A 23,442-nucleotide genomic window follows, 5' to 3' on the forward strand; every position below is an offset into this window, starting at 1 on the left:
TGAACCTTGACGCCTCCGTAGTATATGGTCTTTGGATTCGGGAATACGATCCTGTGGGGGCAGAGAGGGAGGGTATTGCCATCAGCTTTTCTCCCTGCTTTTATGCCGCCTACCCATACAGATATGCTCATGCATAATGACACGACTAGCCCATTGGATTACACAGATTTTCTCCAACGGAAAATACCAGATGCACGTGCTGAAAGAATTGTGCGTGGATTAGAAACCGAGCGAGCGACGACGACACGCTGGGCGGCTGGGCTCGATCTGTTAGCTGGAGATAAGGAATTTTGTAGACTGTGCATGCGAGCACCTTAGTTTGCTGCATGAGCTTTTCAGGGATTCGGAGCTGCAAATCTAGCTGAGTTAGTACTTAGTAGCGCCGCCCAAAAAAGGCCAAATCGCATGAGATTCCCTTCGAATTGTCTCCTGTAGACCGTAGTATGTTCTAACCTAGGCTGCATCACGGCTAGGTGCATGCATTGCCAGGTTCATCTGGCCGGTTCCAACACCATAGTCTCTACAAGAGGCAACAAGCTTTGCTACTAGCTAGGCTAGATAGTACTTGTGTGGAGTACTTATAAATAGCTGCCGCCTATGCGCTCATCAGCAGGGCAGGGGTTAAACAAGTGAAGCTGGTCCGCAGGAGATGAATGGTTGGTTGTCAACTGGAGTTCTCCTCAAATCACTTCAGTAGCTAGCTAGCTAGCTTGTGCCTCATTGTTTCATTGCCGCTGTTTATAAGTGTGCATGGAGCTGGAGAGCCGTGCACAGTGAAGTGTTTGGGGGAACTCCGGGTGGCAACCAACAATACTGATATCACCTTAAGAAAACAACAACAATACTGGTAGGTTTGAGAGTGCTTGCCTTCCAAATTATAATGGTTGGTCCACGCATGATATCATCCATGGGAAAGAATTGAGTTTGGCATCCCCAGGAGTTAAAATGACTACCATCTGAATTGGTCTGCTTCCATATGTTGGACTATTGTGCATTAACCATTAGACAAATACGATGTCAATGAGCTACAATGTGTTATTTGGACCAATGAACCAAACATAGCATTTTGTTGGACTAGCTAAATACCGCTGCTTTGCTATGGATAAAAAATGATAATGCAAGCATGTTGAGCCATTATAGCCGGCTTACCCTGTTCCATACTTTAGCTCTGCTGCCAAACCTACCCAAGTTCCGCCTAGACCGGTGTCACGCCTGGGCATTGGTGCTCCGTCTCATGTTCCATTTTTGTTTGAGATTTTTAGGAGGTGGTTACCTTAGTCTGTGTGAGGACCCACTTTCTTTATAGAACTTCAGTAAGGTGGGAAAGGGAGGTAGGAGGCATGGATGACTGCCTCACTAACTCCAATTTAGGTAATGATGTTGTAAATGGACATGAGCTTTTGCTGATAACATTGGCATAACTGAACTCTGTTCACGATCTTGTTAGGAAAGTTATGTATTCTCTTGGGGAGTGACTCTCTTAGAGTATCAATTGTCTGAAATGAAACGAAGACGCGTATATATAAAACTGATTGATTCTACAACCAACAATGATTTAAATGGGGCCAAAATCATTTCCATTTCCTTCTTGTATGCCAATATGCCAATTTGGTTTTTTATTTTTTATTTTGCCCTGGGAGTATCATCTGATAAGGAAGTATTTGACATGATAGATATGAAAGACTGTGATGCTTCTGTTATCAACGTGATATCTGCAACTATTCGTGAGTCTGATGAACTGTGTGAAGGCTTTCGCCAGTCCGATAAAGCCCGCAAATATGTTGACGATTTGGTCAAGAGTTCAAAATTTCCTCCAGCAGAGCCTTTACTGATTATGTTGCGAAATATCTCTTTCCTGGTATAAGTGGTGGGAACAGGATTAAGCATGCATACATATCACCATTTATTCATCAAGAATTTGGCTAAGAAGTAAAACCTTTTCTAATCCTCGCAAAAATCCTAATTTGAACCCCTATGAAGCAACTCACCTAAATATTTCTCCAATGACCTAGACAATTTTTGTAAAATCTCAAATAATTAAAATACAAGTCCTTGCATATTTTCAAGATTTTTGGATTGAAATGAATGACGAAACAATTAGTTTAAACCTTTACAATATTTGAAAATATTCAAAAATTGTAAATTATATTTTCCAAACCCATGAAAGTTCTTATTTTAGAGTACGTAGAATATCTTAGTAAAAGCAAACACAAAACTTCAAGCTATTGGATTTATTTTAAGTCCTTTGAATTGAAATGAGCATTTAAATGCAATATTTACAAACCTTTAAACTTGCTCGTGATGAGACCCAAAATTTATTGTAGGTAAAGAAAAATATTTTCATAGTTTTCCTCAAAATTTCATAAGTTTGGATTTCATTTGGGCCTTCAAATCTTAAAACAAATCTAAATAGCATTGGCAGTCCATGAATTTGCCACGCGACAATTTAATATTTTAGCACCTAAGACTTAATTTCACCAAGTACGCATAGTTTTTCGATATGTATGTCGATCTTTCTAAGAATTGTGAATATTCATCTCCCTGTAGCTTTTCTACGTTATTTCTCTGAAAAAATTAATGTTCATTTACATAAAAAATGATCCTATTATTTTGCTGCATACTTGTTTTGAATGATAAAGTCGTTGGTACAATATTCATATTTATTTTGTATTTAGTCACTTTATTATCATTTGTCTGTAACATCATGTGCAAATATGCAAATAGAATTTTCTGCAGCAACGCGGAGAATCACCTAGTCCCTATAAGTATTAAACACCGTGGAGTCCCAAAAAGGTAAACACTGTTTGGAACCGCACTACATGTCCACTACCCATTGGTGCTGCCACACCTGTGTCTGCCAGCAAACTAACTATCCTCGGCCTGTTCATTGGCGAGGTCACGTTAGCTGGGTCTTGGTATGAGGACGCTACCTGGTCCCATTGCTCTCCGCCATGTAGACCTCTCGTACGCTAGTTGTCCCCTTCATTTGGTGAGAACACTCAATGTCCACGAAATAGATTAAATTTGTCACATTGCATCCACATCATACAAGTCAGACGACGACCAAGAGGGATGATTTTTGATTATGATACACCTGTTACACGATGTCTAGTACAATCAATCAAACTGGCACACGAGCACTCCTCGTGGCATTTACCGGGGTTCCTCGCTTTGTGTCATGGTCATTGGAGCCAACTCTACTTTCCAAGTGGCGTACACTTGTGGTTGGATGACCATGATCCTACTTTCCGAGGCTCGACCTACAGGCCACCGCCGCCACCGCTTCAGTCCTCCGTAGCCATCCTGCACTGTCGCCAAACCCCTCCACCCTCCTCATCTGCTGCTCGAATGGCCACCTTCAACACCAAGACAACCACCCCGCTCATCTCCTTGCCCCCTCCGCTGCCTCATACTACGTCGCCGAGCACAGCAACTTCCCCCTCTCCTTCCTCCCAAACTGCAGAAGCCGGTGCGACTCAATGTGGCAGGTCTTGCACTATCGCAACGGCCACATCCAGTTGAGCAGTCAGGTGTCCCCAAAGCTAATCGTTGCTGACATCTAGTTGAGTAGATGGGTGTCCCGAAAGCTCGTCCTCGCTGACCCGTTGACCCACCGTTGGGTCTCCCTCCATAGGTTATGACCTTGTCACCGATCACCGCGACTCTTCCTGTCGAAGCACGGTCTCCGACACCGGGGATGCCGAGCACCCCCTTTTTGGTTCGGTGGACAGCGAGGTGATCACTCCGGCGATCGCTGGCGTGGCGATAGACACGAAGTGTAGACACAAGAGTTTTTATCCAGGTTCGGGCCACCCGGAGGTGTAATACCCTACGTCCTGCTTCGAGTTGTATTTCTTAATACAGTTGTTACAGGTTGCCGGGGAGTTCCTGGGATTTGCTACTTGTCCCTCCAAGGGCTAAGCTCCTTCGGTGAATGCTACACTGAATAGAACCGAAATCTACCAAGGTCCAACCAAGCTAAAAACGAACCCTTTGACCGGTGGCATTGGCCCTTCTTTTATAGTCAAGGGGGTACTACAGGTGCCATTGCATGCAGCGTGACACGTTGCCTAGACGCGTGTCACGGCTGCATGGAATACAATTTTACTCATCCGTGCTGGACGCCATGCAGCGCTCGGTCCACTGTACACGGTAAAAAAAATAGCTCTTAGGGTAACCGCTCTAGCCATGCTAAGCAAGACTAGGCCTGTTGATAAGACTCCTGCCGGTGCATTAAATGCACTGCGCCCGCCGTCTTGTCCTGTCTTCACTATTCTGCGGGTCCCGCCTGCATGCCCGAGCGCGGGTTGCTGGGGTGCACCTTCCCGGCTAGCGCACCAGCTAGCTGCCGGGAGGCGTTCCTTCGGCTTCCCGGGACCGGGGTTCCCGGGAGTTCCCGGGAGCATCTTGTACTTGGCCCTTAGCTTTAGCTTCACTAGGGGTCGTCTCCTCGAGGAAAGCTTCTTGGGCTCATCGCTTCCTGGGAGTCCTTCCTGATGGGGCTCCGTCACTGGCGACCCACGCGTCCCGTATCAGTGGGACCTCGTGGGCCACAGGTACGACAGTAGCCCCCGGGCGTGGGCCGGTAGCCTTGAAGCTTCCAGCAAGTGCTATCCTCGGTCGGGTGCCGAGCTATGCCCTATCCGACGCGTGGGTCCCAAAGGGGGAAAACCCCCTGGCACCCGGCCTCGTGGGCCGCATTTATAGCTCCACTTTTGCGAGCGAAACGGTCGGGCGCACGATTTCATGCCTTATCTCCCTTAATCACCAGAGAGTTAAGGCCACGTCGTGCACCCCCCTCTTAATCTCCGGTTCTTTAGGGCTCTTTATTGCCGATCGTGGGGGTGCCCGTTGCAGTCTGCCAGCCCCGATAAATACCCGAGGCCGGCGGCGGGGCACTCCCCATTGTCTCTCGCTCTTGCCATCACCTCCTCCCAAGCTCCCCGCTCCCCAACTCCAACCGAACTACCTCTCCACCTCCGCTGATGTGTTCCAAGGGCCAGAACCGTCCCAAGGGGAGCACCAGCAAAGGGGATAAGGCCGGCAAGAAGGAGTTGTCGAACAGGGCCCGGAAGGAGGAGGAAATGCGGGCTAAATTCGCCTTCTTCCACCCCGGGTACAACGGCGAGGGGGTCGACAAGCTGGACTTGGCGCTGGTCACCAAGCACAATGAGCACGGGCCGACGCGGGTCCTTCTCGTCGGACTGGAGCGCGACGGGCACTACTTCCGGCTCTTCGGGAGGTTCATCCTTGCCGGGTTCGTGCCGCCGCACTCCTATTTCCTCTCAGCCATCATGAAGTCCTATGGGCTCCTTATGGCCCAGCTTCACCCCACGTCGTTCTTCACATTGGCTGTTTTCCAACACCTCTGTGAAGCGTTCGTGGGGGTGATGCCGTCGGTGGCGCTATTCCGTCACTACTACTACCCGAGGGTGGAGAAGAAGGCTCCCCTGTCCTCGGAGGTAGTGTTCCGATTCCGCGACAGGATCAAATTGGAATTCATCGAGCTGGGGAAGAAGAAGATCGAACACGAATGGCGCCGCGACTGGTGCTGGGTGCGCACCGACGAGCTCCAGGAGTTCCACGAGGAGCCCCTCAGGCCTCCGAAGGGCTCTGACGACTGGACGCTCCGCGACCCGAATGACGAGGAGCTGGCCCTGATCTGTGCGAAGATCAAGGTGCTCTGTGAGGCCGGGCTCACAGACACGGATGTGGCGTGCCACTTCATCGGGAGGTGCGTGGCCCCCCTGCAGTGGCGCTCGCATCCAGCGTGGATGTACACCGGGGCCGGCGACTGGACCCGGCTGCAGCGCACGGACCTCCTCCTGGAGGAAGTGCAGTTCTGGGTGAAGGGTATCACCGGCTTGGACGAACCTTACCGGCTGCTCCCACCTAGAGCGAACTCGCTCCACGCCGGGATCCCGAACCCGGGAGCCCGGAATCTCCCACTCTGCGATGAGTGGGGGATCATGGAGGACCCCTTGGCACAACCTTCCCCCCCGCAGCCCAAGTCCCAGAAGGGCAAGGGGCCGGCTGCCGACTCGGGGAAAGGGGGCCAAGGCCAGGCCTCCGCCAAGGCAGAGGGCTCAGACTCCGACGACTCCTTGCTGGGCGTCGGAGGAAACCTCAGCGACGACGGCGGCGATGACGACGTTCCCCTGGCAGCCGGCGGGGTCATGCCAGAGGAGGACGACAAGGAAGATGACGTCCCCCTGGTGAGGCGGTCCGCGGTGGAGCGGGCGGGCAGGCGGGAGGCCAGCCCGGAGCTCCAGGAGCCTCACGGCGATGCGAGGGCTGGGGCCTCCGTAGGTAGTCGTGCGGCTTCAGCAGCCGCCCCGATCACCCCGGCAGCTCCGACGGCTCCCCCCGCGCGAAGCGGCCCTCCGGCGAGGAGCATCCTGGCGGACAGGGTGTTCCAACTCAAGCCGGCGGGGTAAGTCCGATGTCATCCAGAACAGATTTGATTTCGCGAAATTATTTTGTGCCTGACTAATTTATTTTTGCGTTTTCCAGTTCGTCAAGGAAGAGGGGGCAGACCAGCACGTCGTCGGCAGCCCCAACCAAGAAGCCTCGCCCGGCATCGGGCGGCGGCGACCAAGATGCCGCTGACGTGGCAGTTGTGACGGCGGAAGCGGCCGCTGGGGACCCAAGGGTCCCCGATTCGAGCTCGCAGGGCACCGGCCCGGCGGCAGGTATGTGCGAGTTACAGTGTTTCTTCTATCTACTCGTGCCATTTCCCATTCTTGACATAGGTGCCGTTCGTGCAGCTCCCGGAGGGGCTCCGGCTGCGCCCGCGCCTACAGAGGGACGGGTCATCGACCTTACGGGCGAGGTCGACGACGATGCTCCGGCGGAGGTTGCTCCGTTGGAGCTCTTCAGCACTCGGCCACGGCGCCTGCCGAGGCTGCGACTGCTGCCACAGGTGACACCACGCAAGGGGCGCCACCTGAGGCGGGCGACACAGAGCAGCCTCCGCCGGCCGGGGCGGGCGGTGGTGCCCTGGGGAAGTCCCTGAACCCCCAGCTCGCCCCTTCGGACGAGCAGGGAGCAGCGGGGCTCGGCCATGCCGGGGGCGCACCGTCAAATCCCGACGCGCCCTCGGGTCGCAGATGGTCACGGCGGGGTCCTCCTCCTCCACCGGAGCCGCCTTCAGCCTGGGAGCAGGGGACCTCGCCGGGCGGACTTGGGGTTGGATCACCTTCGACCCCAGCGTGTTCCAGCAGGGACACCAAGTGATCGACAACATCCAGCAATAGCAGTGGATGTTCGTCGATTTCTTCAACGACGCGCATCAACACCACGCCTGCGTAGTGGCGGAACGGGGTGCAGCGCGACGGGAGGCGGAGGAGCAGCGCACCGAGCTGCAGCGGCTCCGGGAGGAGCTCCAGCAGGCGCGGCAAGCCAGGGCAACGCCTGCTGTGCAAGGGGTGCCGGAGGCGCAGGTCCTCCAGCACCAGCGGGAGCTCGAGCTGGTGAAGGCCACACACGCCAAGAGCGAAGAGGAGCACCAGGCGGCTCTGGATTCGTTCCAAAGGCGTCTCTGGGAGAAGACGGACTTACTGTCCGGCTACTCCCTGGAGATCCAGCGCCTTCGCCGCGAGGTCGGAGAGCTGGGGACGGCGGCCGCAATAGCAGCCGAAGCCTCGTCACGCCGGGAGAAGGAGCCGCAGGACCAGGCCCGCTCCCGGGAGCGCGAGCTTGCGGGGCAGCTCAAGGCTGCCCAAGATGCCAGCTCGTCCCTTCAGGGCGAGCTTGACATGGCGCGACAGGAACTCCGGCTGATCGACGATGACAATACCAAGATGACAATGCTCGATCACCTCCCTGGGGACTCCGGAAAGATCCGACGGCTCCCAGGGAACACATCAGAGTTTTCCCGGAGGAAGGCGACGAGGGCGATTTCCTATTTGTCGCCGAGGCTCGCACCGATGGAGACGGTGTGTGCCTCGTTGCCGGCATGCAGGGGCACCTTCTTGACCTTGGTGCCCTCCTCCTTCAGCTTCGTGCCCTTGATTACGCGCGGGCTGGAGCTGGAGCTGCCCCCGGCATCCTGCCCGGGAGCGGCTCGCGCCTTCTTCTGTGCGGGTTGTTCACCCACAAGTGGATCCTCGCTCCCGGCAACGTCGTAGTCGCCGGGATCCGCCACCACGGAGGTCTTCACGACCTCGCCCACGCACCAAGCAGCGCCCTTCAGGTCGCACTTGATGGAGAGCACATCGTATGTTGACGGCATCTTCATCACGCCGTAGGCGCAATGCGTTGCCGCCATGAACTTGATCAGCGCTGGCTGACCAATGATCCCGTTGTACGGCAACGGGATGTGAGCCACATCGAAAATGATGTGCTTAGTCCGGAACGCTTCCCGGGCACCGAAGGTCACCGGGAGCGTGATTCGCTCCATGGGCTGCACCACTCCGGGGTTAATCCCCCGGAACGGGTCGGTGGGCTTCATCTGCTTAGGGAGAGCTGAAGCTTTTCCACCAGCTTGGCGGACAGCAGGTTGAGGCTTGCCCCGCTGTCCCCCAGTACCTTGGTCACCGTCACGTTGTTTATGATCGGCGACTCTGCGAGGGGGAGCACCCCTGAACCCAAGGGACGGATCGGGTGACCGTCCGAGTTGACGGTGATCGGCACGTGCGACCACCTCAACGGCTGCTGCGCCTCCACGCTGGGGAGGAGGGCGCAGACCTCACGCATGAGCCACTTCACGGCCTCCCCCGTGGATCCAAGCGATGTCGCGAGGCTCCTGGAAGCCCGGCTCGTCGGCGTCGGCGTCGCTGGAGACATCCCCGTGCTGCTCGGCGCGAGGCGTGTCGCGTCCCCAAGGAGGCCGGTCCTTGCCGCCGCGGGCCTGGCCGCGACCGCCCGCAGGTTCTCCCTTGTCGCCGCCGGCTGCACCCCTGCCTGCTCCGCCGTGGGGTTGTTAGGGTAGTCCCGGGAGAGGTGCCTGATGTCCCCGCAGTTGAAGCAAGCCCCGGCAGCGCGGCGCTCCTCGTGGCGCTACTCGCGCTTCTCCATGATGGTCTAGAGAGTGCGGCAGTCCTGTGCTTCGTGGGTGGCGTTGGTGTGCATGGGGCAGAGCACGGCCGTTGCCGGCTTGCTGCCCGACGCTCCTGCCGACGCCGCCTTCTTGGCGGGCCTCTGGGGAGCCCCCGGCTCCGCGGCAAGCACTTGCTTACCGCCGCGTTTCCGGGAGCTCTTCTTCCGGGAGCCCACTGGTGGGTTTGCCGCTGCTTTGGCGGCAAGCTCAGGCGCCGAGCGCCCTTCCTCGGCCATCGCGCACTTGTGCGCGAGGGCGTAGAGGTCCCTGGTGGTCCGAATCCAGTGCGTGTTGAGCTTCTCACACATCTTCGGGTCGCGGACGTTGATGGCGTACGTGTTGATGATGGCGGCCGCTTCCGCCTCAGGGATGGAGTAGGAGAGGTATGAGAACTGGTTGGTGAAGTCCCACAACGTCTCCCCCGGTTTCTGCACGACCATGTGCGGTTCCGCCATGGTTGTCGGACGCTTGTAGCCGCCCTGGAACGTGTTCACGAATTGCTCGCGCAGGTCAGCCTAGGAGGCTATGGACCCGGCGGGCAGGTTGAGCCACCAAGTCCTCGCTGATCCTTTGAGGACCATCGGGAACCAGTTGGCCTTGACCTTGTCGTCGGCGCCAATGGCGTGCATGCCCAATGTGTAGGTCAGGAAAAAATCCTTGGGGTTCACGGTCCCGTCGTACGTCTCGAGCGCCGGCGCTCGGAACTTGCGGGGCCACGTCACCCAGCGCAGCTCGCGAGTAAACGCGGCGCAGCCGTCCTCGGTGCCCATGGGAGCGTCCTCCTGCTCCTCTGGGCGCGGGCGTTCTGCCGCACGCTGACGCCGGCGCTCCAAGCGCTGGCGGAGGTCTTCCTGCTGGCGGGCGTTCAGGACGCCTCACGCGTCACCCCGCGTAACGGTTGGTGACGAATCCGAGGACCCCACGGGATCTTCGCCTCCTTGCCCTCCCAGCGGGGGAGGGTGTTCTCCTTGCCCCGAGACGCGGGGCGCGTCTCCGCGTCCCAGGTTCTGCCCCCGGCCTGAACCAGCCAGGGCGCCCTCGCCTTGCGGCTGCTGGGCGGCGAGTGCAAGGAGCGCGTCTAGCTCCGCGCTCCATGCTTCATGCGTCGGCGTGCCTTGCGGTGGCTCGTAGCGCACCATAACACGCGCGGCTATGATGGCTTCCGCCGGGGTCTGGGCGCGAGGCTGCCGATTCTTCGACCGGCTGCCCTTCGCCTGGTCACCCGGTGCCCACGGGGGAGTGAATCGAGACTCCGTCGGTGTCGCACGCGACGCGCTGTGCTCATGGCGCAGCTCCCGTTGCGCGTCTTCGCCCCGCGAGTGCGCTTGTTGGACGGCGGGTGCGGCGTTGTGGCCGCTCGCGCGGCTGGCTCCGGCGCTGGGAGCCGCAGGCCCCCTTGGCCGATTGTCTACCGACGGCCGAGGAGGTGGAGGGGGCAGCTGCGACAGCTGCTGCTGCCGTGGAGGGGACACCTAGTCCCTTTGTACTTGTGACGTGCGCGCAGCGTCATGGGACCGAGTGCGCATGGCGAGAGTGTCGCGCAAGTCGACCCGAGGCTCGTCTGCCTTCTTGGACGGCATGGCGAGCTAGTCGTTGAATATGTCGTAGGCGAGGACGCCGGTGGGGACGACGAGGACGCCGACGGTCACCAGAAGCTCTTTGCACGCCCCCCTACCTGGCGCGCCAGCCAGATGTCGGAGCACGGTCTCCGGCACCGGGGATGCCGAGCACCCCCTTTTTGGTTCGGTGGACGGCGAGGCGATCGCTCCCGCGATCGCCGGCGTGGCGATAGACACGAAGTGTAGACACAAGAGTTCTTACCTAGGTTCGGGCCACCCGGAGGTGTAATACACTACGTCCAGCTTCGAGTTGTATTTCTTAATACAGTTGTTACAGGTTGCCGGGAAGTTACCGGGCTTGGCTACTTGTCCCTCCAAGGGCTAAGCTCCTTCGGTGAATGCTACACTGAATAGAACCGAAATCTACCGAGGTCCAACCGAGCTAAAAACGAACCCTTTGACCGGCGGCATTGGCCCTCCTTTTATAGTCAAGGGGATACCACATGCCATTGCATGTAGCGTGACACGTTGCCTAGATGCGTGTCATGGCTGCATGGAATACAATTTTACTCTTCCAGTGATATATACTGGGAGCATGTCGTCGCACGGGGCTCCGACACCGGGGGCGTGCTGGCACGCCCCCTTTTAGGTTCGGCAGGGGCGTCGGGGATCGCTCCAGCAATCGCCGGCGTGGCCGATGGCGTACGCAAACTGCAAAGTGATCCACCCAGAATGCATGCAAGCTAGGAACACATGCACACACGTTTTTACCCAGGTTCGGGCCACCCGGAGGTGTAAAACCCTACGTCCTACTTGTCTGAGCCCGTATTATTGCAAAACCGAGTGTTTACAGGTGGCCGGGTGAGTTCCCGAGTACTCTCTCCTTTTTGGCCAAATGTTCCTTACCCTACTCCGCTAAAGCTAGAAGCTAACTGTGAGCTGATCGAACTGAACCCAAAGAATGGCCTACTGGAGCCAACTGGGATTCGAACGAACGAACAACAACCAACCCATTGACCGTCGACGGGGGTCCTCCTTTTATAGCCAAGGGGATACCACAGGTGCCACAGTGCATGCATTACAAGTGTCAAGCAGGGAGACATGGCAACTCCCCTTCGGTGCGCTGGTGAGCATGCATGAGCGCCAACTCCGCTGCTAGGGGTCTAAAACCCTAAAAGTAGGATTGGACAGCCACTGTTCACCCGACTTAGACGGGTAACGCCCTTCCTATCGGCTCATTTAATGCGTCGTGCGCCTCACTCCTCGCCCTGGCGAGACTGCGCACTTGACGCCTGGCACGCGCCCGCGTGGCACCATTGCTCTGCCCGCTGGGCCCCACCCCTGTGGCGGGAGCCTGTGCCCGGGAACCCCTCCTCCCGGCAAATGGCTTCCCGGGAGGCGCCTAGGCCTGACCACACCCGGGAACCCCCTCCCGGCAAGTGGCTTCCCGGGAGGTGCCCAGGCGGGAATATTCCCCGAAGCCCCGCTAGCCCCTCTAGGCTGGTAGCTTGCCGGGCTGCTGTTAGTTGCTGCCCGGGATGAGACCTTCCCGGAAACTCGGAGGCGAAGCCCACGCGTCGTGCTACGGTGGTACCCCAGGTGCCACTGGTGCGACAGACGAAGTCGCTCGCCTTGCAAGCAGTCCAATTTTGCCGACTCCCGGGCGATGCAAGCGAACAGATCGTTGTACTGGAAGCTCGAAGGTGGAGAGTGGATTGTTGCGTTCAACACGATGACAATGGAGTTCTCTGTCCTAGAGCCCCCGGCCTTTCTTACTTTCTTACGGCAGCTCAGCTTTGACGTCATTGAGAAGGGATAGGACGACGTCGGTAGGCTCTATGTACTTACTATATCGCTTTTTCCGCATTGAGATTTGGTCTGGTTTGGAGGAAGACACCCGTGGGCTGACATGGAAGCATACATTGTTTATTTATCTATGAATTTTATGTTAAAACCATATTCTCTTATGGTTCTTTCCATAAAGCTGATGTTGTTTCCCCGCAGAAATTTTGGTGGAAAATGTAAAAAACATTGCAAGATTTGATTATCCTTATGTGGTAAGATTTGAATTGGGCATAACAAAATATGGATTTCTACATCTATTTTGGACACACTTTCAACCCTTTTTCTTGTCTACCCTTAAAATTTTATAAAGAAAAAAAAAATGGCCGTGGATTGTACTACTGCAATTTTCTGGAATATATGGAAGGCTAGGAGATACGTATGTCCCCGAGTACACTTTGATTTCTGATTTGTTCTTAAAAAGGGAAAAGGAGGGATAAGGCTAAACTTTTGTTTGGCATGTTTGTGATACGGTGATGGGGATCGGGATGGCCCAAGGCTCACCAAAAACAGCTAACCTATAGGGGCGTGCCGCGCACAAAAGGGAGCACTCGAGGCTCGACCCGCAAGACATCCCAGCCGCTCAACTCTCCTATTGGCATCCTGCGCTGCCACCAGTCCCCTCCACCCTCGTTTGCTGCTCCAACGACCACCTCCACCACCAGGAGAACCACCCTGCTCATTTTCTCACCACCTCTGCTGCCACGCACGGCGGCTTCACACTCTCCTTCTTCCCACATCACAGATGGCGGTGCAGCTCAACATGGCAGGTCTTGTACAGCCACAACGGCCGCGTTCCGCTGAGTACCCGGGTGTCCAGAAAGCTCGTCGTCGCCGACCTGTTGACCCGACACAGCGTCTCCCTTCATATGTTACAGCCTCGTTGTCGAACATTGTGACTCTTGGTTGTTCCACATTGTTTGTATTTTGTATTTTGCAAGATGGTATCTCCCGGGCTGCGCGCATTTCAACTCTCCAGTGACATCTGCGGGAATCAAATCGCTGGCCTCGTGAACCAGTCCAATTTTGCTGACTCCGGGGAGATGCAACTGAACAGATCATTATATTGGAATCTTAAGGGAGGGAGGATTTATGCGTTCAACACGGCGATAATGGAGTTATCTGTCCAAGAGCTCCTGTCTTTCTTATGGCAGCTCATCTTCAACGTCATTGAGAAGGGAGAGGAGGCTCTATATAATCAATATGCGTGCTTTCCACATTGAGATTTGGGGTGGTGTGGAGAACAACAAGGGTGGACTCTACGTACTCAATATGTGCGACTTCCGCATTTGGATTTGGGCTGGTGTTGAGCACAACATGCGTGGGCAGACATAGAACCATAGTTAATTTCTTTTTCGATTTTTGTGTTAAACACATATTCTCAGTTGGTTCCTTCCATATAGGTAATGCTGTTTTTCCCACACAAATTTTGGAGAAAAATGTAAAAAACATCGAAGGAGGAATTTTCTTTATGTGGTAAGAATTGTGTATTTTATGCTTTTATTTCCCCATCTACTTTGGACACCATTTCAACCTTTTTTTGCATCTACCCAAGAAACTTTAAAAGGCCAGAAATATAGATGGTTGTGGGTGGTACTACTGATCATTTATTTCTATTATGTAGTTCATATGATTAGTCATTGGTTGAACCTCCGAAGCATCGATACGGCCAATCCCGCCGTATCCACACACTGACATGTTTCCCTTTGATTTCTGATTTTGTTTTAAAAAGGAAAACGAGGGATAAGGCTAGAACACGTGTTTGGCACGTTTGTGGTACGGAGGAGGGGTTCCGGATTGCCCAAGGTCCACCATAAAAACATAACCTGTAGGGCGCACCGCGTACATAAACGAGCACTCGAGGCTCGACTCCTTTGTTGCCATCCTGTGCTGCCGCCAGTCCCCTCCACCCTTTTCATGTGGTGCTCCAACGGCCACCTTCACCAGTAGGAGAACCACCCTGGCCATCTCCTCACCCCCTCTGCCACCGCCAGCTGCGTTGCAGAGCGCAGCGACTTCGACCTCCCCTTCCTCCCACATCGCAGATGGCGGTGCGGCTTGACCCGGTGCTAGGTCTCTCTTCGTAGGTTATGGCCTCTTCACCGATCCTTTGGTGATATGTGTTGTGAAAAAAGTAGCTGGCCTCGCGACTAGTCCAATTTTGCCGACTCCGAGGCGATGCAAGCGAACAGATCACTATACTGAAATATCATGGGAGGAGAGAGGATTGCTGCATTGAACACGACAACAATGGAGTTCGATCTCTGTCCAAGAGCTCCCACCTTTCTTCTGGCATCTCAGCTACAAAAGTCATTGAGAATGGAGACGACGACGTTGATGGGCTCTACGTACTCAATATGTGTGCTTTCCGCATTGAGATTTGGGATGGCCGGTGTGGAGAACAGAGACGTATCTGGTACAACGACCTGACTTGTGAACTTGGAGTAGATTTAAAGTTTTAAACAGAACTGAAGGGTGTAAAGGAAAACAACAGCAAAGAGGAGGGAGTGGGGGTTGATTCGCTATAAACTTTAAGGGCCTAAATGCAAAATGACAAACGGGTATATTTGATCTAATCTTGGCCATTAATTGCTTCTCCATCCAACCGCTCAAAACGAGCGGGAGCACCTGTTGCATAGGTCAAGTCAACCATATAAACTAACATGTAAGGGCGCATCGCGCACAGAATGGAGCACTCGAGGATCGACCCGCAAGTCGTCGCCGCTCGACCTCTGTTGCCATCCTGCGCTCCCGCCGGTCTCCTCCACCCTTCTAATCTGATGCTCCAACAGCCACCTCCACCACTAGGAGAACCACAATGTCCATCTCCTCACCCCCTCTGCCCCCGAGTGCAGCGTCGCCGAGCGCAGCGATTTCGTCCTTTCGTTCCTCCCACATCGCAGATGGCGGTGTGGCTCAACGTGTGGCAGGTCTTGGACCGTCGCAACGGCCGTATCCTGTTGAGTAGCTGGGAGTCCCGAAAGCTCATCATCACTGACCAGTTGGCCCGGCAATGGGTCTGCCTTCATAGGTTACGGCCTCGTCGCCGAACATGGTGACTCTTCGTTGTTCCAGGTAGTACGTATTTCGTGAGATGGCGTCTGCCCTGCATTGCGCGCATTTCAACTCTCTGCCAATGATATCTGTTGGGACAAAGTCGTTGGCCTCCCGAACTTGTCCGGCCAATTTTGCCGACTCTGGGGCAATGGAAGCTGTCGCACCAGTGGCCCACGGGGTCCCAGTGATGCCGGATGTGTGGGTCGCAGCTGCAGAGTCCCCGCAAGGATGACTTCCCGGGAAGGGCGAACCCGGAAAGCGCGTCGCACCCTCGAGACAACGGTCAATGGGGTTATGAGAAGACACTCACTGGCAAGACCATTGGATTAGAGGTTGAAAGCTCTGACACCATTGACAACGTCAAGACCAAGATTAGGATAAGAAGGATAACCACCACAACGGCTACCCAGGAAGCGTCATCCCGGCAAGTTGGCAGCACGCTGCTCCCGCAGCTGGCCAGGCAACGGTACTGGGGAGCTTCCCGGCTACTGGAGCTTGGGCTCGCACGTGGGGTCAGCGGAACAGTGAAGGCAGCAGAGACAGTGCATTTAATGTACCGACAAGAGTCACATAGGCAAGGTGAGGCTTGCTCAGCAAGGCTAGAGCGGCTACCATACGGTTCATTTAATTTACCACGCACAGTGGCCTGGGCGCTGCATGAAACCCAGCGAGGATCAACAGAAGAGTAAATCTTGTGGCGATGACACGCATGTAGTTAACGTGTCGCGTTGCATACATCGGCACCTGTGGTATCCCCTTGGCTATAAAAGGAGGACGACCAATGCCACCGGTCAAAGGGTTCTGGTTCAGTTCAAGCTCAGTAGAGTTTAGCTCGGCATTCATCCAAGTAGCCAATCCCTTAGTGGGACAAGTAGAAAAGCCTGGGAACCTCCCGGCAACCTATGTACACACTTAAACTCATGAATACAACCAAAAGCAGGACGTAGGGTGTTACGCCTCCGGGTGGCCCGAACCTGGGTAAACTCACGTGTCTACACTTCGTGTCTTTCGTCATGCCGGCGATCACCGGAGCAATCCCCTCGCCCTCCACCAAACCAAAAAGGGGTGTCCAACATCCCTGGTACTGGAATTTCGTGCTCCGACACAAGCGAACAAATCATTATACTGGAATCTCAAGGGATGAGAGAGGATTGCAGCGCTGAACACGACGACAATGGAGTTCTCTGTACAAGAGCTCCCGCCTTCCTTACGGCAGCTCAGCTTCAACATCATTCAGAAGGTAGAGGACAACGTCGGTGGGATCTATGTACTCGCCGTGTTGAGATTTGGGCTGGTGTGGAGAACAACACCGGTGGACTCCATGTACTCAATATGCGTGATTTCCGCACTGAGATTTGGTCTGGTGTGGAGAACAACACCGGTGGACTCCATGTACTCAATATGCGCGATTTCCGCATTTAGACTTGGGCTGGCGTGGAGGACAACACCGGTGGGCTGACATGGAACCATATTTTTTTTAGTTTTCTTTGATTTTATGTTAAACCATATTCTCTGTTGGTTCTTTCCAATTTCCATAAAGCTAATTTTGTTTTCCCACACAAATTTTGGAGGAAAATGTAAAAAACATTTAAGCATTAATTTTCTTTATCTTGTAAGAGTTGTGTTTTTCCATGAAGTCTAAGCCGAGAACTTGTCTACCGATGAGTTAAAATCTATTATGATTGGTCATTGGTTAAACCTCCAGAGCAATCATACGGTCAGACCCGCCGTATCCATGTACTGACATCCCAGGACACCAGGATATGTGTGTCCTCGAGTATCCCTCTGATTTCCTTTTTTATAATAAAAAAAGAGAAAAGAGGGATAAGGCTAAAATACGTGTTTCACACATTTGTTATTAAGGGGAGGGTGATCGGGATGGCCCAAGGTCCGCCATATAAACTAACATGTAGGGATGCATCGCGCAAAGAAAGGAGAACTCGAGGCTCAACCTGCAAGTCATCGCCGCTCAACTCCTCTGTTGGCATCCTGCGCTGCCGGCAGTCTCCTCCACCCTTCTAATCTGATGCTCCAACGGCCACCTCCACCACTAGGAGAACCACCATGTCCATCTCCTCACCCCCTCTGCCCCCGAGTGCAGCGTCGCCGTGCGCAGCGACTTCGTCCTTTCGTTCCTCCCACATCACAGATGGCGGTGTGTCTCAACGTGTGTCAGGTCTTGGACCGTCGCAGCGGCCGTATCCTGTTGAGTAGCTGGGAGTCTCGAAAGCTCATGATCACTGACCAGTTGACCCGGCGCTGGGTCTCCTTTCATAGGTTACGGCCTCATCGCCGAACATGGTGACTCTTCGTTGTTCCAGGTAGTACGTATTACGTGAGATGGCATCTCCCCTGCGTTGCGCGCATTTCAACTCTGTTCCAATGATATCTGTTGGGACAAAGTCGTTGGCCTCACGAACCAGTCCGGCCAATTTTGCCGACTCCGGGGCGATGGAAGCGAACAAATCATTATACTGGAATCTCAAGGGATGAGAGAGGATTGCAGTGCTGAACACGACGACAATGGAGTTCTCTGTACAAGAGCTCCCGCCTTCCTTACGGCAGCTCAGCTTGAACGTCGTTCAGAAGGTAGAGGACGACGTCGGTGGGATCTATGTACTCACGGCGCTGAGATTTGGGCTGGTGTGGAGAACAACACCGGTGGACTCCATGTACTCAATATGCGTGATTTCCGCATTTAGACTTGGGCTGGCGTGGAGGGCAACACCGGAGGGCTGACATGGAGCCATACTTTGCTTATTGTTTCTATGATTTTTCTGTTAAAACTATATTCTGTGTTGGTTCTTTCCATAAAGTTAATGTTGTTTTCACACACAAATTTTGGAGAAAAATGTAAAAAACATTCAAGCATGAATTTTCTTTATGTGATAAAAATTGTATATTTACCATAGCAAAATATGTGTTTATTTCTCAATCTATTCTGGACACCATTGCATCCTTTTTCTTTGTCTACCCGGCCAAGAAACTTTTAAAAGTAAGAAATATACTACTTTCTCTATTCCAAAATACATCTCATATAGATTTGTGCACTTGGACCAATGCAGCTTTCGTTTCTAGTGCTGACCACTTATATTGAGTTAATAATAAATAGATGTGAATAGTTATTGGAACGGATGCGGGTACCAAGAGAAAAATAAGATGTATCGTGCAACAAATGAGAAAAATCTATACACTTTGTATCGTTGAATGGAGGGAGTAGATGGTCTTGGAGTCCATTCCTCTTTCCCTCGTCGTTTGTCCACCCAAAATCAGCCAAACCCATCAAAGGGAATCCTCGTCGTTTTCTTTAATCTCTTGCCGTGAACTATAGCTAGCTGTAAACGTCCGAGCAAAGGAAGATGACAATCGAGCTTAGCTACCCGTCGGCGAACAAATCCTACTTTACAACCAAACGAGCTTAAACAATTTTCTTTGGGTAAATTGAGAAACGCCCCTTCTCGTCCGTGCAAGTTTCCAAATTCCAACCCACACGCGCCCAAGGCACCGTTGGCCCACGGCAGCACGAGCCACGAGGTCCCGGGCCGGCACGCCAACGCATCCCCTTCTTGTCTCATCCTCCCCCGACGGCCCGACCCTGCGACCCCCGTGCTACTACTGCTTCCTTCCCAAAACAAATCCCTCTGCCCGCCCGCCGCCAACCCCCTGCTCCCGCCGTCTTGCCCGAAATATCGCATCCCTGCGTGCACGGGCGCCGCAGCCTGGTCCTCCAGGCCTCCGTTCCTCTCATCCCCATCCAAATCTGGCGGAGATCGAACTTCCGTGCCCGCGCCGCGCACCCGGATTTTGGCCAACGGAAAAGGAAACAAGTAAAAGCAAAAAAGCCAGCACCGAGCCAGCCGCAAACCCCCTTGAGCGTCGCACCCCCGGCCGCCTTTCACGCCGCGCCGCTCCTGCTCTTGACCACACGGTCCACGCCCCCGGCCCCCACAACCGCCGCCTCCGCGCCGGATGCGCGCGTGCCCGCCATGGCGAGCGACCCCGGCGGGAGGGAGGAGGACGACGAGCGGGGCCAGCAGGCGGCAACGGCAACGGCGGTCGTGGCTGGCCCTGGCCCCGCGCGCGTGACGCTCCACAAGCGCAAGCTGCCGGCGGAGGCGGTGGCGCGGGTGGAGGCGGCCGACGAGTCGGCGGCGCTGCGGGAGGCGGTGGCGCGGCAGCAGGCCGGCATCGCGGAGCTGCACGAGGAGCTGGAGGCGGAGCGCGGGGCCGCCGCCGAGGCCGCCAGCGAGGCCATGGACATGATCCTCCGCCTGCAGCGGGACAAGTCGGAGGCCATGATGGAGGCCCGCCAGTTCCGCCGCTTCGCCGAGGACCGGTTCGCGCACGACGCCGCCGAGATCGCCGAGCTACACGACGCCATCGCGCGGAGGGACGCCGACGTCCGCTCGCTCTCCGCGCAGCTCAGGGCCTGCCGCGCCCGCCTCCTCCAGCTCGGCTTCCTCTCCCCGTCCTCCCTCCCCTCCTCCCCCAAGGGGGGCGGGGGCCGTGACCACCACCCCTTCACGGACGACCACGGCTGCCCGTCCGTCCGACGCATCGACCACCCCGACCCTGCCTCCGACGTCGGCACCCCGCGCACCCACCACTTGCTCAACCGAATGCCCAGCCGAGCCGCAGACAAGGGGGTCATCAGCGCAACACCGCGGCGCTCACGTCATGTACGCGCGCTCTCTGGTGACAGCTCGTTCGCATTCAACGGTGGCATTGCACTGGCTGATGAGTTCCCGTTCATGGTGGAGCATGGTGCTTCGGACCGGGATGATGACTGTGACCGGGTATGCACTGTTGATGCGGTGCATGGCGTGCCTGTCGCCACACCTGACGACTGCTGCCATTTTGAGGCGCCAAGCGAGGTGGGCTTTGTGGGTAGGGTTGGGGCATGGTCTGAGGAGCAGGAGATTCAGAAGCTCAGTGCAAGGCTGCAAGCACTGGAGGCAGATCGGGAGTCGATGCGGGATGCAATCATGTCGATGGGAGCTGAGAAGGCGCAGGTTGTGATGCTCAAGGAAATTGCTCAGCAAATCTGCAAGGACTCGACACCATTTCCAGTAGTTCCATCAAAAATGGAGTCAGCTCCACAATCAGTGGTCGTGGCACAGAGGAAGGTGGTGAAGAGGCAGCCTTCCGTCGCTAAGCTCTTCATTGTGACTGTAATTAAGGTAAACCTGCTTGATCTTGTGCTTCTATAAATGCTCAAATTGTTTATATGGCCTGATCAGTTATACTAAACCAGCACATTATTGCGCTCTTCATTGTATCGTGTAATAATTATGGCATTGGACACTATAATAGTAATTTAGGCATGTGGTAAGGTATCGTAGTACGTGCCCCGAATACAATTAGTGAATTACCATACGGGCTTTATAGCTGAATATAACAGAAAGAAAGTCATAATTGATTTACGGTTCTGAGAACTTGGCGATAGCCGATAGTCCAATGGTCGGAGCGCGGGGTTCGACCCCTGTGGAGCGGATTGAATCTTGTTGATTTATTTCGCAGGATGAATGAACCAGTTTACTCCTTCCTTCCCATTTTAGAGAACGGATTAAGTTTTTTTGCAAATACCAAGGGGACCTCTATCTCTCGTGTATCAACTGGTCGATGGGCTTGTGGGACGGTGCTAATTAAGGACAGGGCTTTTAATTGCACATGTGTGTGGGTGGTAAAAACGGAATAGACAGGAGGAATCGGCAACTCACTTTATAATTTGGGGAAGGGCAAAATCTATCCCCATGCTAAAATGGGAAGGAAGGAGTATCTCATTGCCATCTTCTTTAAAATGTGTTGGGTGCTAGTACTCTCAGTCTCATTATTAATATTAATTGGCAGCCCTTTATATTATTTAATTTGGGAATACACGTGGTCAGGCCATTGTGGCGAATTTACTTTATTTGAATATTTCAAGTAGCAGCTATTTGTTTATGCTGTTCTGACTGAAGATTCTTCTTGTAGATGCTTGAGAGTCATTATTGATTACATCATTCTATTGATTATAAAATATTGTTGATGCCTTATTACCCATTGATATACCTGAATATGATGGATCACCTTTTTGTATATGGAAGTTAAATCACCAATAAGGATTGTTAAGTCCATTAGATTTTATGCAGTTGTCCACAGTTCTTTTGCTTGACTGAAACACTTTTACATACTTCTTTTTAAATACATCATTTGTTTACTATTGATTGGCATGCATAAGTTGTAAGATTGGTGTGTCTTACATGTATTACTTCTACACGTTGCACGAAAGCACTAAACAAATTAATATTCCTTTCCTAAAAATAATACCTCCCCCCCTCCCCTCTCCCAAAGCCAGTTAGCTTGAGAACATTGAATCAAGTTGAAAGTAAGATTCTGATTCCTACAGTCTATTTGTTTAGTATTTTTTTTCTTCCAGGTCTTCTACCAAATGTCGTGTAAACAAAGGAATATATGTGAACTTACGTTGTCAATAAGGGAGGTGTCAGAACTAGATCATGACAGAATGTTTAGTATTTGTAGTGCCAGGTCTGCTGCCAAATGTCCTGTAAACAAAGGGAAATAAGTGAGAGTGACCTTTTGTTATCAACATGTGAGGTGTCAGAATTGCATCGTGATGTTACATTTGACTAATAAGCATGAGGTTTTACCTACCCACAGTTGACTATAACCCACCATAGCTCTCGTGGTGCCTGGCAACGCTGTTATGTAAATTTGTGTGTTTGAGGGAGGTATGGATGTGTAAGTTAAATTTACAGGGCGTATCCCTTTAGCCAATTTGTTATGTGTTCCCATCTCTCTAAACTTGACTAACTGACCCACCTGTGAGCAAGATGGGGACGGTCGACAAAGGAGGAAAAAGGATCAAACCAGTTCGTTTTATGATAGTACATGGTCCACTAAATTTATTTGCATCTTTTGAACTCCAGTTCTATTAGATATTAGTCCTTTTTTGTGAGGTAACTATTAGATATTAATGCTGCATGGGAACTACAGGGGACACCTTATTTTCTTTGCTGATTTGCTTCTTTTATGTTTCTTCCAGTGGATCGCATCTGTCTTTTCTCGACAAAGGAAATCAGACCGCATCAAGTGAGTTTTCAAATATGTCTCAATAGGTTAACGGCTGCCCTAAACTTTTCAGTATGTAACCATTGCTGTCCATCTTTCGCAGGTATCCGTTTGGTCTCTGCGGAAGCTATGTTGGACTTATGCTGCTGCTTGACAGGCCCCGCAAACATAGGAACAGAAGATTTCTTAAGAAAATCTAGGAGCGGCCATTCACTGATTATATTCAGTCGAGGAAAGGCTCAGCCGCGCTTTTGTGATGCTCATCCAGATGATTGTTTCCTGAACATACAGCTTGTGAAAAATGCTGCCATTGTTGCATGTCTTTTCACCAATTTTGTCCATACATTCTTTGGTTGGTTTGGTCTGGCAATATAGTTGAACATCTAAAGCCTTGTCTTGATTTCCTTTGCCTATTGTTCTCCCATTGATAATTCATTTTTGTAACCAAGTATGAAATGATGCATTTGTACAAAGTAAAATAACGAGCTCATAATTCAGAAGCAGTGCTAGCTTAGCAATGGTATCTGTAGAAGACTGGGTTTCAAAGCTACAGATTATCTTGAACAATCTAAAATTGAATTATTATCTGTCTAAGAATTATCAGTGTAACAGGGAGAACAATAGGCAGGGAAATCAAGTTGCTGGTGATGGAGCATTAAGAGCTGTTCAATGGAAGCCGTCAGCACTATGACGCCGTCGATGTGCAGTAGCAGGCATGCCCAGCTGATCACCCCCGACTGGCCGTAGGAATTCAACAGGAAGGTGCCGCAGCAGACCTGAAACGAAGCCAATGGTGCGTGCGTACGTAACCGGCGAAGCGATTGAACTAAGGGTTTTGTTTAGGATGCAGCTCGTGCTTATTTAGCTTATAGA

General features: G+C 53.2%; 1 protein-coding gene and 1 non-coding gene across 2 annotated transcripts; both read left to right on the plus strand.

The window, feature by feature from the left end:
* Nucleotides 1-643: 643 nt before the first annotated feature.
* MIR395A (microRNA MIR395a) lies at nucleotides 644-824 on the plus strand. Its single transcript, NR_126857.1, has one exon. It is a non-coding gene; the product is annotated as a microRNA MIR395a (primary transcript).
* Nucleotides 825-19,092: 18,268 nt separating this feature from the next.
* LOC100838816 (myosin-binding protein 7) lies at nucleotides 19,093-23,048 on the plus strand. Its single transcript, XM_003575893.4, has 3 exons — nucleotides 19,093-20,678; nucleotides 22,544-22,590; nucleotides 22,673-23,048. Exons 1-3 carry the CDS (start codon nucleotides 19,485-19,487, stop codon nucleotides 22,767-22,769), a joined length of 1,338 nt encoding a protein of 445 aa, XP_003575941.1. The 5' UTR covers nucleotides 19,093-19,484; the 3' UTR covers nucleotides 22,770-23,048.
* Nucleotides 23,049-23,442: the final 394 nt, after the last annotated feature.

This window comes from Brachypodium distachyon, chromosome 4, assembly GCF_000005505.3.
Source record: "Brachypodium distachyon strain Bd21 chromosome 4, Brachypodium_distachyon_v3.0, whole genome shotgun sequence".
Lineage (NCBI taxonomy): Eukaryota > Viridiplantae > Streptophyta > Magnoliopsida > Poales > Poaceae > Brachypodium > Brachypodium distachyon.